Source organism: Equus przewalskii, chromosome 6 (genome assembly GCF_037783145.1).
Source record: "Equus przewalskii isolate Varuska chromosome 6, EquPr2, whole genome shotgun sequence".
Taxonomy (NCBI): Eukaryota; Metazoa; Chordata; class Mammalia; order Perissodactyla; family Equidae; genus Equus; species Equus przewalskii.
Genome location: NC_091836.1, coordinates 3,821,560 through 3,833,615, shown reverse-complemented (window position 1 = coordinate 3,833,615; position 12,056 = coordinate 3,821,560). Strand labels below are relative to the sequence as shown.

Sequence of the window (12,056 nt, the reverse complement as noted above, 5' to 3'; positions counted from 1 at the left end):
GCGCACGCGCACCCGCGAGCCCAGCAGGACGGGGACACATGCATCCTCCCCGGGGTCCTTCTGGAGCTCCTCCCGGCCGCGCACCCAGCTCTCCCGGCGACCCCCGGCCTGTCCTCGGTCGCTACAAGTGGGTGGGCCCCGTCGAGGGATCCCATAGCGCGCGTTCCCGGCCTCACCGGCTCAGCGTCGTGGTTTCGGGGTTCGTCCGCGTGGTTGCGTGTCCCCGCGCTTTGCGCCTCTTCGTGGCGGAGGAACGTGCCACCGTCCGCGTGGACCGCTCTTGGTGGACCCATCCCGCGTTGATGGACGTGTGGGTCATTTCCGGTTTGGGCAGATGCAGATGCTCCGAACATGGTCCAGGGCTCCGCGTGGACGCGCCTTGTCGACCCCCTCGGGTCCATCCTCGGAGTGGAATCGCGGGGTCACGGGGTGGGTGCGAGCGTCACTTTGTAAGAAATGAGGCTCAGCGTTTGAAACGTGCTGAAGCGCTGCGCGTGGACCATCTTGTCCCATCGGGGAGACGGTTCAGGGATAAGAAGGGGAAACTGAGGACAGGCCATGTGGCTGGGAAGCGGCAGAGCTGGGACCTGAACCCAGGGCCGTCCGAGCCGGAGCATCACCCGCAGAACCGGGATGGAAGCTCACGGGCACGTTCAGCGTCCGGCTCTTTCTCAGCTTGGCCGTGAGCAACTCTGACTCTGCACGCTCTCCCCCGAGGGCCTGGTATCCAGCAGGTGCTCAATAAGTGCACACAGGAGCCGAAGTGAGAGCTGTGGGTCTGGCTACAAATCAGATGCCACTCCTCCCCCATCTGCAGTGGCTCCCGGGTGCTCAACTTCATAGCACAACCTGCAGGCTCCTTCACGTTCGGGCCTTGCTCCTTCTGTTCCAGTCGCACTGCTAGTCACGGAAATCCCAAACACAGCCCTGCCTCAGGGCCTTTGCACCTGCCGTTCCCTCTGCCTGGACTACCGTCCTACCGACTTGCACGGGGGCGGCTCCTCTTCCTCCTTCACATCTCAGCTCCAAGGTCACCTCCTCAGGGAAGCCCTCCCTGACTTTTCCATCTAAACCAGCCCCACCCAGACCCCTCTGTGACCTCCATCACCCTGTTATTTCTTCCCTCTATCCCTTTTCACCCTTGGAAATTCTATTCTATATCTATGAACTCGTAAAAAGAAAAAATTCATTCCACATTTACCTAGGGCTCTCCGTCTGCCCGGCACCGCCGTAAGCACGTGCTTGTTGAGTGTTTACTCATCTCCACTTTTTCACAACTGTTGGTGTTAGGTACCGTCCTCATCTCCATTTTACAGGAATGGGAGACATTATCTCCATTTAGGGGAAACTGAGGCACAGGGCGATTCAGGCCACACAGCCAGGAAGCATCCGAGGGGTGGAGGGTGTGTGCTTACAATCCGTCACCTCATGGGACCGGTCGGATCTGCCACAGCTGTGTGCGCTCCTGGTCCCAACACAGGGGACGGCCGGCGTGGTGGGTCCACAGCCCCCAGTCGAACAGACGAAGTCGCAGAAATCCCGGGAGGCAGGTGGGGGACCTGGTGACAGGGCTGGCTCCAAACCTGCCAGCCCCACGTTCGGTCCCACCTCCAGGGCCACGACCGAGGCCCCCGGAACCGTGAGCCCGGAGCCTCGGAGCAGCCTCGCGGGCGCTGGCTCAGACGGCGAACAGATGCTCGCTATTTTAAACCCACTGCTTAAGTCATTAAGACAGCTGTTTGCCATCCCCAAAGTCGGCGGAATTAGAATTAAATTCATTCCAGAATTAAACACACACATACACACGCACGCACAGCCCGCCACCGTTCGGAGGCAAAACTTGTTAGCATTTAGGCAAGCTGCGCCTTCCAGCCTGGGGACCAGGCTCTCTTCCGCCTGACAAGTGACATCGCGGCCCAGCGGCTGCCAGCGGGACCTGTGGCCGGGGCGCCCCGGGGGCCCCAATTCCCACATTTGCTCAGGCCTCCACCCTTGGACTCCAGCTGCCAACTGGGCGGCCCCCCTGGATTTCTCCCTGACCCTTCAGGCCCAGCGGGGCCCGACAGACCTCAGCAGCTGCCCCTGAATGGGCTTCTCCTCCTGGGTCCCCATCCTGGGGGCGGCCATCCCATCTCCACCTGCCTCTCACAGCAGAGTCTGGGTCTCACCTCCTCGTCCTCCTCTCCCCTCACCGCTTACATCCAAATGGTCGGGACTGGTGATGCCACTTCCAAACAGCTTTGCTCCACCCCTACTGCTACTGCACCGGTCTGAGCCTCCATCACTTCCAGCGTGGATGCTTGGGCTGCCTCCTCCCCGGGTTCCCAGCTTCTGCCCTCACCCCCAACCGACTGTTATTCCTCAGCAGCCAGAGGGATTCTCCTAGAGCCTCAATGAGATGGTGCCATTCTCCTGCTTAAAGTTCTCCAGGGCAGGGCAGTCCAGTAGAACGTTCCGTGATGATGGAATGTTCTAGAACTGTGCGGCCCAACTCGGTCACCCACGTGTGGCTATGGAGCAATTGAAACGTGGCGGGTGTGAGCGAGGAGCTGAATTTGGAGTTTTATTTCAGTTTAATGAATTTAAATAAGCACAGGTAGCCAGCGGCTGCCATATTGGTCCGTGCAGCTCTAAAAGCTGGAAAGATCCCCAGGGCCCCCGCAGTTTCCCTGCGCTGCCGGCTGGCATCCCGGCTCTGACTCTCTGCCTGAGCCTGCTCCGTTCGCCCATGGCAGGCCGGAAGTGTCACAGAATTCATGCCACACCCTCCCCCCAGCACCCCCAACCGATAACTGGCAGGGGCTGGTGCATAAGTACCTCAGCTCCCTCCTCCCTTGGGTGGGGCATCTCTGAATTGCAAGCTGGGTGCTGTCTCCCCGAGGTCCCCCGTGGGACTGAGCCCCATCTGCTCACTATGGTCACCTGCTCATGAGTGCACCCTGTCTGGCGCCCACTTCCCCACTGCTCCCCTGGGGCATCCGGGGATCGCCTCCCCCATAAAGGACTTGTGCCCAAATCCTTGTCTCAGGGGCTGCTGGCGGGGAACCCAGGTGCGCCAGGCTCTGCGTGCAATTACGATAAAATGCAAACTGTCCATCATGCCTGCAGAAGTGAAGCAAAGAAAGCTTAATAAATTGGAGTCGGGAAAGCCCATGGGGGAGCTCTCAGGCCTCATCACAAGTCAGTTACTCCAAACAGGGAGAGACGTAAGCTCGCATCTTGCAAAGGAGGTAAAACGACTTTCCTACTGAAGGAAGATTTCTCTCCCCACCTGGCAACAGCCCAACCAATCAGAAACACTGCAGCCCAGCCAATGAGAAATGCCACAGCTCAGCCAATGAGAAACACTGCAGCCCAGCCAATGAGAAATGCCACAGCTCAGCCAATGAGAAATGCTGCAGCCCAGCCAATGAGAAGCACCACAGCTCAGCCAATGAGAAACACTGCATCCCAGCCAGTGAGAAATACTGCAGTCTAGCCAATGAGAAACGCAGCAGCCCAGCCAATGAGAAGCCGTTGCCACCCTGAACTGTTACTTCCCTCCAATGGACTTGCTTTAGAACAGCCCCGCCCACTCCTTTTCTCTATAAAAGCAGCTCCCTGCTGTGTTTCCCGGATTGTGTATGCTTTGCCGTAACAGGGGCACAACCTGAAATTCCGATTCTTGGGGCTATTCCCGAATAAACTCGTTTTGAGATAAAATAACGGGCAAATTTGCTTTCCAGGTTGTTGTGACCTACAAGACCCTTGGTAATCAAGCCGGTGACCCCTTCACTCCCAGCCCCCGTGCCCGCCATCCTGGCCTCTTGCTTTCCTTCCTCCCCGTCTTCCTCCTTCACCTTCTTTTTAGTGCCTTAAGGCTCTTTGGTGCTTTTTAAAAAAACATTTTCTTTTGAAATAATTCTAGACTTACCGAAAAGTTGCAGAAATACAAGTTGCAGGAAGTACGAAGTTCCCGTATCCCCTTCCCCCAGCTTTCCCTAACAGTAGCCTTTTACATAACCTGGCACGGTGCTCCAAACCGGGAAAATAGTGTGGGTACGATATCAGTGATGAATCTACACATCTTATTCGAATTTCATCAGTTTTTCCACGAATGTCCTCTTCCTGCTCCGGGATCCCATCCAGGACCACTCGTTGCCTTTCATCGTCACACTCCCCAGCATCCTCCACTCTGGGGAAGTTCCTCAGCCCTTCCTCGTCCTCCATGACCTTGACACCTGTGAAGACCCCTGGCCAGGGACTTCGTAGATCGTCCCTCAATTTGGGTCTGTCTCATGTCGGCCGGTGATTACAGTGGGGCCGTGCGTCTCTGCCCAGAATCCCACAGGGGCGATGGCACATCCTCCCCAGTGCGGGGTGTCAGGAGGCACGCGAGGTGGATGTGTCTCGTCACCAGTGATGTTAACCTTGACCCCGTGGTTACGACGGTGTCTGCCAGATTTCCCCACTGGAAAGTTACTTTTTTACTTTTTCAAATTAGTAAGTGTCTTGGGAGGGTTACTTTGATGCTATGCAAATATCCCATTTCTCCTGAAACGTTCACCCAAGAATTCTAGCATTCTTCCATTGACCTGCTTCTCAGCCACTTGATCTTGTCTCCTCATCATGTTACTTCCCTCCTGGAACTTATCGCCATTTCAAATATTCTTGTTCATTTGTTCGAACGTTTTCCTCCATCGCTGGACGGAGCCACAGGAGGGTGGGGACTGGGTCAGTCCTGGTCACGTCTGTGTCCCCAGTGGCCAGCCCAGGGCCTGGCGCACAGTAGGGCCTTAGCAAGTATTTGATGAACAAATAAACGAAAGGAAATGACACCAATCCACCAGCCCCAGGTGCTCAGGGAGTTTGATTTGGTGGCACCCCAAGAATGTTCTAGAAGCAAAGGTCTTCCCTCACTTCAAGCTTCCATTCCAATGTTCCCACCTCGAGGAGACCTTCCGTGAGCACCCCAACCAGTGCCGCCCTCTCTCAAGCACAAGGCCTGCTTCATTTCCTCACAGCCCTTCCCACCCTGGAATTACTTTCTTTGATGGTTGGTTTCTTCATTTAGTTAATTAGTTCATTGGCTGCCTCCCCTCCTCTCGGCCAGAATACCATCTCCAGAATGTCAAGGGTTTTGTCCAGTGCCCAGCTCATCATCCTGTGCAGACAGATCCCTCTCCCCGGCAGTATTTCCCGTCCCCACCCGTTTAATTATTCCGACATGAAAATCGGGACCTTGGAGCGAGAAAGGCGGGAAGACAAATGAAGCGGTCTGACCTCAGACAGCAAGCCTGTTAATTTGCAGCCTGACGCCCGGCCCGGGGTGGTGGCCAGGCTGGGACAAAGCCACGGACGGGGCAGGAGGTTTGGGGAGCCTGGGGATGGAGGAGGCGTCCAGCCCCTTCTCAGCTGTGGAACTTGGTCAGGGACGGTCCCCTGTCTGCATGCCGGCTTCCTCCTGGGAGGAACGAGGGAGAGCAGTTCCCAAGTTCAAAGGGCGACGGGAGGGTCCCCGGGCGACCGTGTTCAGAAAGCGTCTGTGGACCCTGCATCCGTCATCGTCATCTTATGGATGGGGAAGCCGAGATGCTGAGACGGGAAGCGAGGGCCGCGTGGGGCCTGAAGCCCAGCTCCCCGCCTTGCACCGTTTTAGGCTCATCTGGGTCCACGAAGGTGTGTCTGTGGCATCAAGCTGACAAAATCCACTGTATATCCTCGGGCCAGGCGTGGGGCTGGGGAGTGGAAATGGAGAGAGAGACAGAGACGTACAGAGATAGACACAGCCCGAGAGAGACAGACAGAGGGACCCGCAGAAAGAAACATGAGAGATAAGAAGAGCGCTTAAGTCAGAGAGAAAGACAAAAGGGGACAGGGACAAAGTGACCGAGAGACAGAGAAAGACACACATGGAGAGACGAGGACAGAGACAGAGAGCAAGACAGAGACACACAACAGAGATAGTCACAGAGACATGGAGACAGAGACACAGAAAAGATGAGACAGAAAGTGAGAGACAGAGGAACAGAGATGGAGGCAGAGACACCGACGGAGGAACAGAAAGACAGAGATGGAGGGAGGGCGAGACAGGGCAGACGGAGGTTCAGGACGAGACAGAAATGGCCAGACAGAGAGATGCAGAGAGAGGAGAGACAGAGAGACGCGGGAGAGGCCAGGTCAGCCTGAGGAGGCACGAGGTCAGTTTTATGAAGACGGAAGCTCTCTCTTAGGCAAAAAAGGGAACATACGAGTTCATATAACACGGGCACAGGTGCTGTGTGGCCTTCAGGCTCAGCTGGATTGGGGCGCTCGGATGTGTTTAGGACTCGGGTCTCCCTGGGGCTCTTCCTTCTGCTTTCCCCGGCGTTCTTTTGTTCTCGGGAGGCATCTTGGTTTGGGCCCCCCCAGAAGCGGGCGCCGAGACGAGAATTTGAATGAAAGTTATTTACTTTGGAAGTGATCTCAAAAGACGCTGGGAGGGGCGTCGGGGAAGGGAGATGGGAAAAGGAAGGCAGCCCGGGAAGGAAGCATCGTCCAGGGGCAGCTGGGGCTTCATCCGCCGGGCCTCTAGGACATGGTGTGGGACATGTGCCCCAGAGTCCTGTCACTGGAGGGGCGAGAGGGACGGGGTGTTCGCCCCCTGACCCCCATAAGGCAGGGGTTCTGGGCTGCTCCCCAGGGGTGTTAGATCTCGGGCTTGCCCAGACCCCCCCTGCACACGGGCCCCCTCCCCGTCCCCCCACCAACCAGAGGACCCTTTTGAAAACCCGCATCTCTTTAACTCGGGGAGAAATAAGTGAGTTCATGCCCGTCGCAAAAGATCCCAGCAACGCAGAATGTATAACGCGGAAACGGGAACCACCCAGCCATGTCCTGCCTTTACTGTAAGCTTTTCTGCGGCTCCCCCGTCGTTCTCTGTAAACCCTGAGGCCACTGGCCGTCAAGGTCCCGGCCTCGCACTGCCTGTCCTTCCCCGAGTCTCTCCCGTCCTCGACTGAGACCATCCTTCCAGCTGCTCTGAATGGCTGGCTCTTTCCAACCTTTCAACACTTTCTCTCTCTTTCTCTCCGTCTCTTGCTCACCGCAGGACCTTTTCACATGCTGCACACGTTCCCAGCATGCCGTTCTCTGCCCCCTGATGCCAACTTCACCCTTACTCATCCTCGAGTCTCAGCGTGGTGACCCCGTGCCTTTGGCTGGCCGCACCCAACCCGGACCCCGGGACAAAGATTCCAGCACGTACGCGTTTCCTGCACGCGCTGTAACAAAGCACCACAAACCAGGGGGTTTAACACGAGTTAACACGACAGATTTATTCTCTCCTGATTCAAGGTGGCGGCAGGGCTGGTTCCTTCTTGGGGAATCAGAGGGAGAATCTGTTCCGTGCCCCTTTCCCGGCTCCGGGGGGCTGCTGGCAACTTGTAGACATGTCACCCTATCTCTGCCCCTGTTGTCACACATGTCCCTGTGTCTCTTCTCTGCCATTGGCGGTATTAGACCAACTGAGAAATCCTGAAGAATAAGCCAGCCTGGGAAGGTGCAGCTGAGGAGACAGAATTCTGTTCCCGGCAGAGGGAACAGCATGTGCAAAGGTCGAGATGTCAAGAAGTCATGGTGCCTCCGGAGCACTGAAAAACATTCAGGCTTTTGAGATGGGCAGGGGGCGACACTGGGGGGCTTGCCAGCCCCAGAGGAGGGGCACGGGCTTCCTCTTGGGGGTAGGGGGGGCCACGCGAGAGCCCAGAGGATGGAGGTTTTAGCAAAATCCAGGACTGCCTTGTGGCAACCAACGTGGCGTGGAGGGTTGCAACCCAGAGGCGGGTCTGGTCTGGGAGAAGGATGAAGTCAGACCCCATGCTGAGCGCTCATCCCACATCATCTCATCTAATTCTCCCACCACCAGTCCCATAAGATAAGTTCCCCATCGGTGGGCCCATTTTACAGATTGCAAAATGGGGGCCCAGAGAGGTTAAGTGAGTTACCTGATGTCACACAGCATGTCAATGGGAGAGCCAGGAATTGAGACTTGAGCAGGCCGCTTAGCCGGGCAGGAGACGGACTCAGGGTGGGAGGTTTTGGGAGGTGAGGAGGTGGATAGGACTTGAGGCTGTCATCCGGGGCTCTGGCTGGGGCACAGGGAACACTGCGAGAGCTGGGTGGTGAGGAAGCTCTGAGGTGAGAGAATAAAGCTGGTGCAGGTCTGGAGGCCGACCTGGTGGTGAGGACTCGGGGCCCCCCAACCCTGCCAGCCCAGCCCAGATCTTGGCACTTCTCCATCTCTCCAGGTCAAGTCCAGTTAGACCCTGAGGATGTAGGAGCCCAGACCTGAGTCGTGAGAATCAGGCCTGGGGAGAAGGGGCATTCCAGGCAGAGGGCACAGCCCGTGCAAAGGCCCTGGGGCAGGACCAGGCCTGGCATGTGGGAAGAACAGCGAGGAGGCCCCTTTGGCCGCAGCTGAGGGATCGAGAGGGAGAGAGGGACGAGGGGAGGAATTTGGGCTAGAAAAACAGACCTCATGGGGCATGGGTGCCCCGAACAAGCCCAGGTCCTTTTGGGAATCTCTAGGTGTGACCTTGGCACCGTCCTCGGTGGGCCTCTGGGAGGCACAGGGATGGGACGCTCCTGGAGGATGAATTTGGGGGCTGGATCTGTGTCCGCGGGGGCCGCCAGCCCACTTTGTGGTCCCCACTGAGGTCCAGCAGACGGCGATGCTCTGAACCTTCCAGAAGGTTCTTCAGAGGCCGCCCAGGCCCCTGGGTCAGAGACCCAGGAATTCTGTCCCGGCCCCAGGCCCAGGCAACGGGGGGCTCCTGGGGGACAGGCTACACAGCAGGACGATGTCACAGAGGCCGGTGGCCTCTAGAACCCTGGGGCCTCCTGGCCTCAGTGTCCTCTGCCAGCACAGCCGCCCGGGCAGGGCAGCTCCTCCCGCGACACGATGCAGAGCGCGCTGCCCCGGGGCCCCGTTTCCGCCTAGCCGCCCGGGTCCCCGCCGCTCTGGGTGACGGCCTCGGTGCCCCCTGTTCGAGACCACCCCCCTGCCCCACCCCGGGCACGGGCCCCCCGGGGAGGCCCCGGAGATGCCCACAGGCCCCCCCGTCTGCTGTCCCCAGCGGGACCTAACTCCACACGGCGGCCGCAGGAGGCGACCATGGGGCGGGCGCTGGCCCGGGGGGCTGTACAGGTGTCTCTGATCCTGTGCGCCCTGCTGGCACCCTCGAGGGCTGTGGTGCGCGTCGTGCTGACCGGCAACGGGAGCGCGGTGGACTTCGCGGGCTCGCAGGCCCTGTTCGGGGCGCCCCTGGCCCCCCAGGGCGTGCGTGGCTACCTGATGGAGGCCAAGCCGGCCAACGCGTGCCACCCCATCGAGGGGCCCCCGCGGCCGGGCAACGGCTCCTTGGGCGCCATCGTGCTGATCCGCCGCTACGATTGCACCTTCGACCTCAAGGTGTTGCACGCCCAGCGCGCCGGCTTCGAGGCGGCCATCGTGCACAACGTGCATTCGGACGAGCTGGTGCTCATGGCCCACGTCTACGAGGACGTGCGGCATCGTATCACCATCCCGTCGGTGTTCGTGGGCGAGGCCGCCTCGCAGGACCTGCGGGTCCTGGTGCGCTGCGACAAGCTGGCGCATGTCCTCCTGCTGCCCGACTACCTGCCGTGCCCGGAGCCGGACTGCCATCCCTTGCTGGCCGCGTCCTGGGTCCTCGGCCGCGCGCTGGCCCTGCTGGCGTCGGCCGCCTTTGTGCTGCGGCGGCTGTGGAGGTGGCTGTGGGCCCGGTGGCACGCGGAGAGGACGGTCGAGACCCAGGCGTGCCAGAAGGCACAGGTGTGCACCTTCACGCGGCACAGCAACCTGTGCGCCGTCTGCCTGGACGAGTACGAGGAGGGCGACCGGCTGAAGATCCTGCCGTGCGCGCACACCTACCACTGCAAGTGCATCGACCTCTGGTTCTCGCGGGGCGCCCGGCGCGCCTGCCCCGTGTGCAAGCAGTCGGTGGCCGGCACGGAGGACGGCTCCGACTCCACCGCCGACAGCTTCGGGGACGAGGACCCCTCGCTGCCCGGCCGCCGGCCCCCCGTCTGGGCCATCCAGGCCCGGCTGCGCTCCCGGAGGCTGGAGCTGCTGGCCCGGGCCAGCCCGGCCCGTCACCACCGCGGTGCCACGTCCCTGGGGACCGTGGAGGCTGAGGCATCCTCGGAGGGGTCCCCGGGTGCCCCCTGAGGCCCACGGATCGCCCCCCACCTGCACCCTGACCCCCGGCTGGCGGAGAATAAAGCGGGTTTGAAAGCGGATTCTCGCGCTGGCTGCTGGGGGTCGGGGGCACGCCCCGTGCCAGCCGTGCGTGGCCCGTCTCAGCTGAGCCCCAGGTGGCTGCCGGTGTCCACGGGGGAGCGAGGAGAGACGGGGCGCGGGGAGGGTGCCGTCAGGGCCACCGCGGCTCTGTGCCGGCGTCCCCGTGTCCCCACTTCCAGGGCCGCTGGTCTCTGGTTCGCTGCTTGGTCGACACACTTTTTTGCGAATAAACTTCTTACTCTGGAATCACGTCAGGTCAGGTGTGGAGGGTCCCCATGTGCCCTGCCCGGGGTTCCCCCGCACGGGTCACGTCTGACGTGAGCACGGGGCGTCCGTCACATCGCAGACAGCAACGGGGGGTACGTGATGGCGACCCCAGCTCCAGGGGTCATTTGAGCCCCAGCCCCCGCCCATTCTGGCTTTTTCTGGTGGAAAATCTCTAACACACCCAAGGGGAGGGGGTGAGTTGGGGACACCCGCCAGCAGGCCCCCGTCCCTCGGATTAGACACGGTGGACACGCGGCCGCTCGCGTATCTGCCACCTGCCACTCACCCCAGCCCTTGTTATTTTGGTGCAAATCCCACGTGTTTTTGCATCTGGGAATATTTTGATTGTGTCTAAAGCTGTAATTCTCAACGGGGGTGAGGATGCTGCCCCCAGGGGACACAGGGCCGCGTCTGGGGACGTCTGTGACTGTCACACTGGGGGGTCTCCTGGCATCGAGCGGGTGGGGACCAGGGATGCTGCTCAGCCCCCCGCAGCACCCGGGACGAGACCTCTTAGAAACCCCACGACCTCAGCATCACGTTCGAAATGACAACAATCCCTTCGGAGCGGCCGCCCCCCCCCCCCCCCGTGGCGCCGTCCCCACGCGTTGTCTGTGGCGCATGTTTCCCTCGGTCCTTCGAGTCCAGATCCAGATGGAGAGCCGTCCGTGGCCGCCGGGATCTCTCTTTGCAGCCACGGCTTCTCCCCCGTCTGTCTCTTGCTGTTTATCCGTCATTCACCCTGGGACGTCCCCGGTCCGGGTTTGGCAGAGTGTGTCCCCCGGGGGGGGTCCTTTAACACGTTCCTCGGTTCCCCTGCATCTCCTGTGATATTTGTCGCCGGATTCGGACACCAGCTCGGATGTGGTGTCACTTTAGAGCGAGCAGATGAGGCGCTTCTTCGGCTCCCAGCACGTCCTGCTTCTGCAGGGTTGGGCCACGTTGAGGGGTCTTCTGGGCGGTGGGTGGGGGGCACGGCTGGGTCACGTGGCACGAGTGACCAGGGAGGTCAGGGAGCGAACACTGGATCTGAGGCGGGAACCGTGAGAAGGGAGTGGGTATGCAGGAAGAGCATTCCAGGCAGAGGGCACAGCCCGTGCAAAGGCCCTGGGGCAGGCCCGGGCCTGGCGTGTTGGGGGAAGAGCGAGGAGGCCATGTGGCTGGAGCAGAGGAAGGAGGGGGAGAGAGGGAGGAGGGAGGGCAGGGAGGGGATGGGGCAGACCGTGTGGGGCCTTGTCAAGCTTGATAAGGAATTTGGGTTTTATTCTGAGGTGCCAAGTGAAACCACTGGAGGGTTTCAAACAGCTCAGAGAAAAGTCCCACTTAGCAGCACTGCCAGGTCTCTAGTTTACAGACAAGGCAACTGAGGCCAGAGAGGCCAAGTCACTTGCTCAGGAACACACAGCAGATGGGCAATGACAGGATTCGGACCTGGCAGTCCGGGCTTGGTGCGTTTTCGAGCGAATACTTGCTTTTTTCCCAAGGTTTCCTTGTTTACACACACGGATGT

At 59.9% G+C, this 12,056-nt stretch overlaps 1 protein-coding gene and 1 long non-coding RNA gene across 4 annotated transcripts; one reads left to right on the top strand and one right to left on the bottom strand.

The window, feature by feature from the left end:
• Positions 1–7,269: 7,269 nt before the first annotated feature.
• LOC103544934 (uncharacterized) lies at positions 7,270–8,776 on the bottom strand. Of its 3 annotated transcripts, none has more exons than XR_543288.2 (3): positions 8,495–8,776; positions 7,965–8,108; positions 7,270–7,541 (listed from the first exon to the last, which is right to left on the bottom strand). It is a non-coding gene; the product is annotated as an uncharacterized lncRNA (long non-coding RNA). The 3 variants fall into 3 exon arrangements; XR_543289.2 differs by having other exon boundaries at positions 7,270–7,610; positions 8,495–8,758; XR_011540748.1 differs by having other exon boundaries at positions 7,965–8,152; positions 8,495–8,729.
• A 48-nt stretch (positions 8,777–8,824) lies between these two features.
• ZNRF4 (zinc and ring finger 4) lies at positions 8,825–10,527 on the top strand. Its single transcript, XM_008512382.2, has one exon. It carries the CDS (start codon positions 9,134–9,136, stop codon positions 10,205–10,207), a length of 1,074 nt encoding a protein of 357 aa, XP_008510604.2. The 5' UTR covers positions 8,825–9,133; the 3' UTR covers positions 10,208–10,527.
• The last annotated feature ends 1,529 nt before the right edge of the window (positions 10,528–12,056 follow it).

Coding starts and splice junctions, on each gene's coding strand:
- ZNRF4 (XM_008512382.2), top strand. CDS start 9,134: ATGGGGCGGGCGCTGGCCCGGGGGGCTGTACAGGTGTCTCTGATCCTG.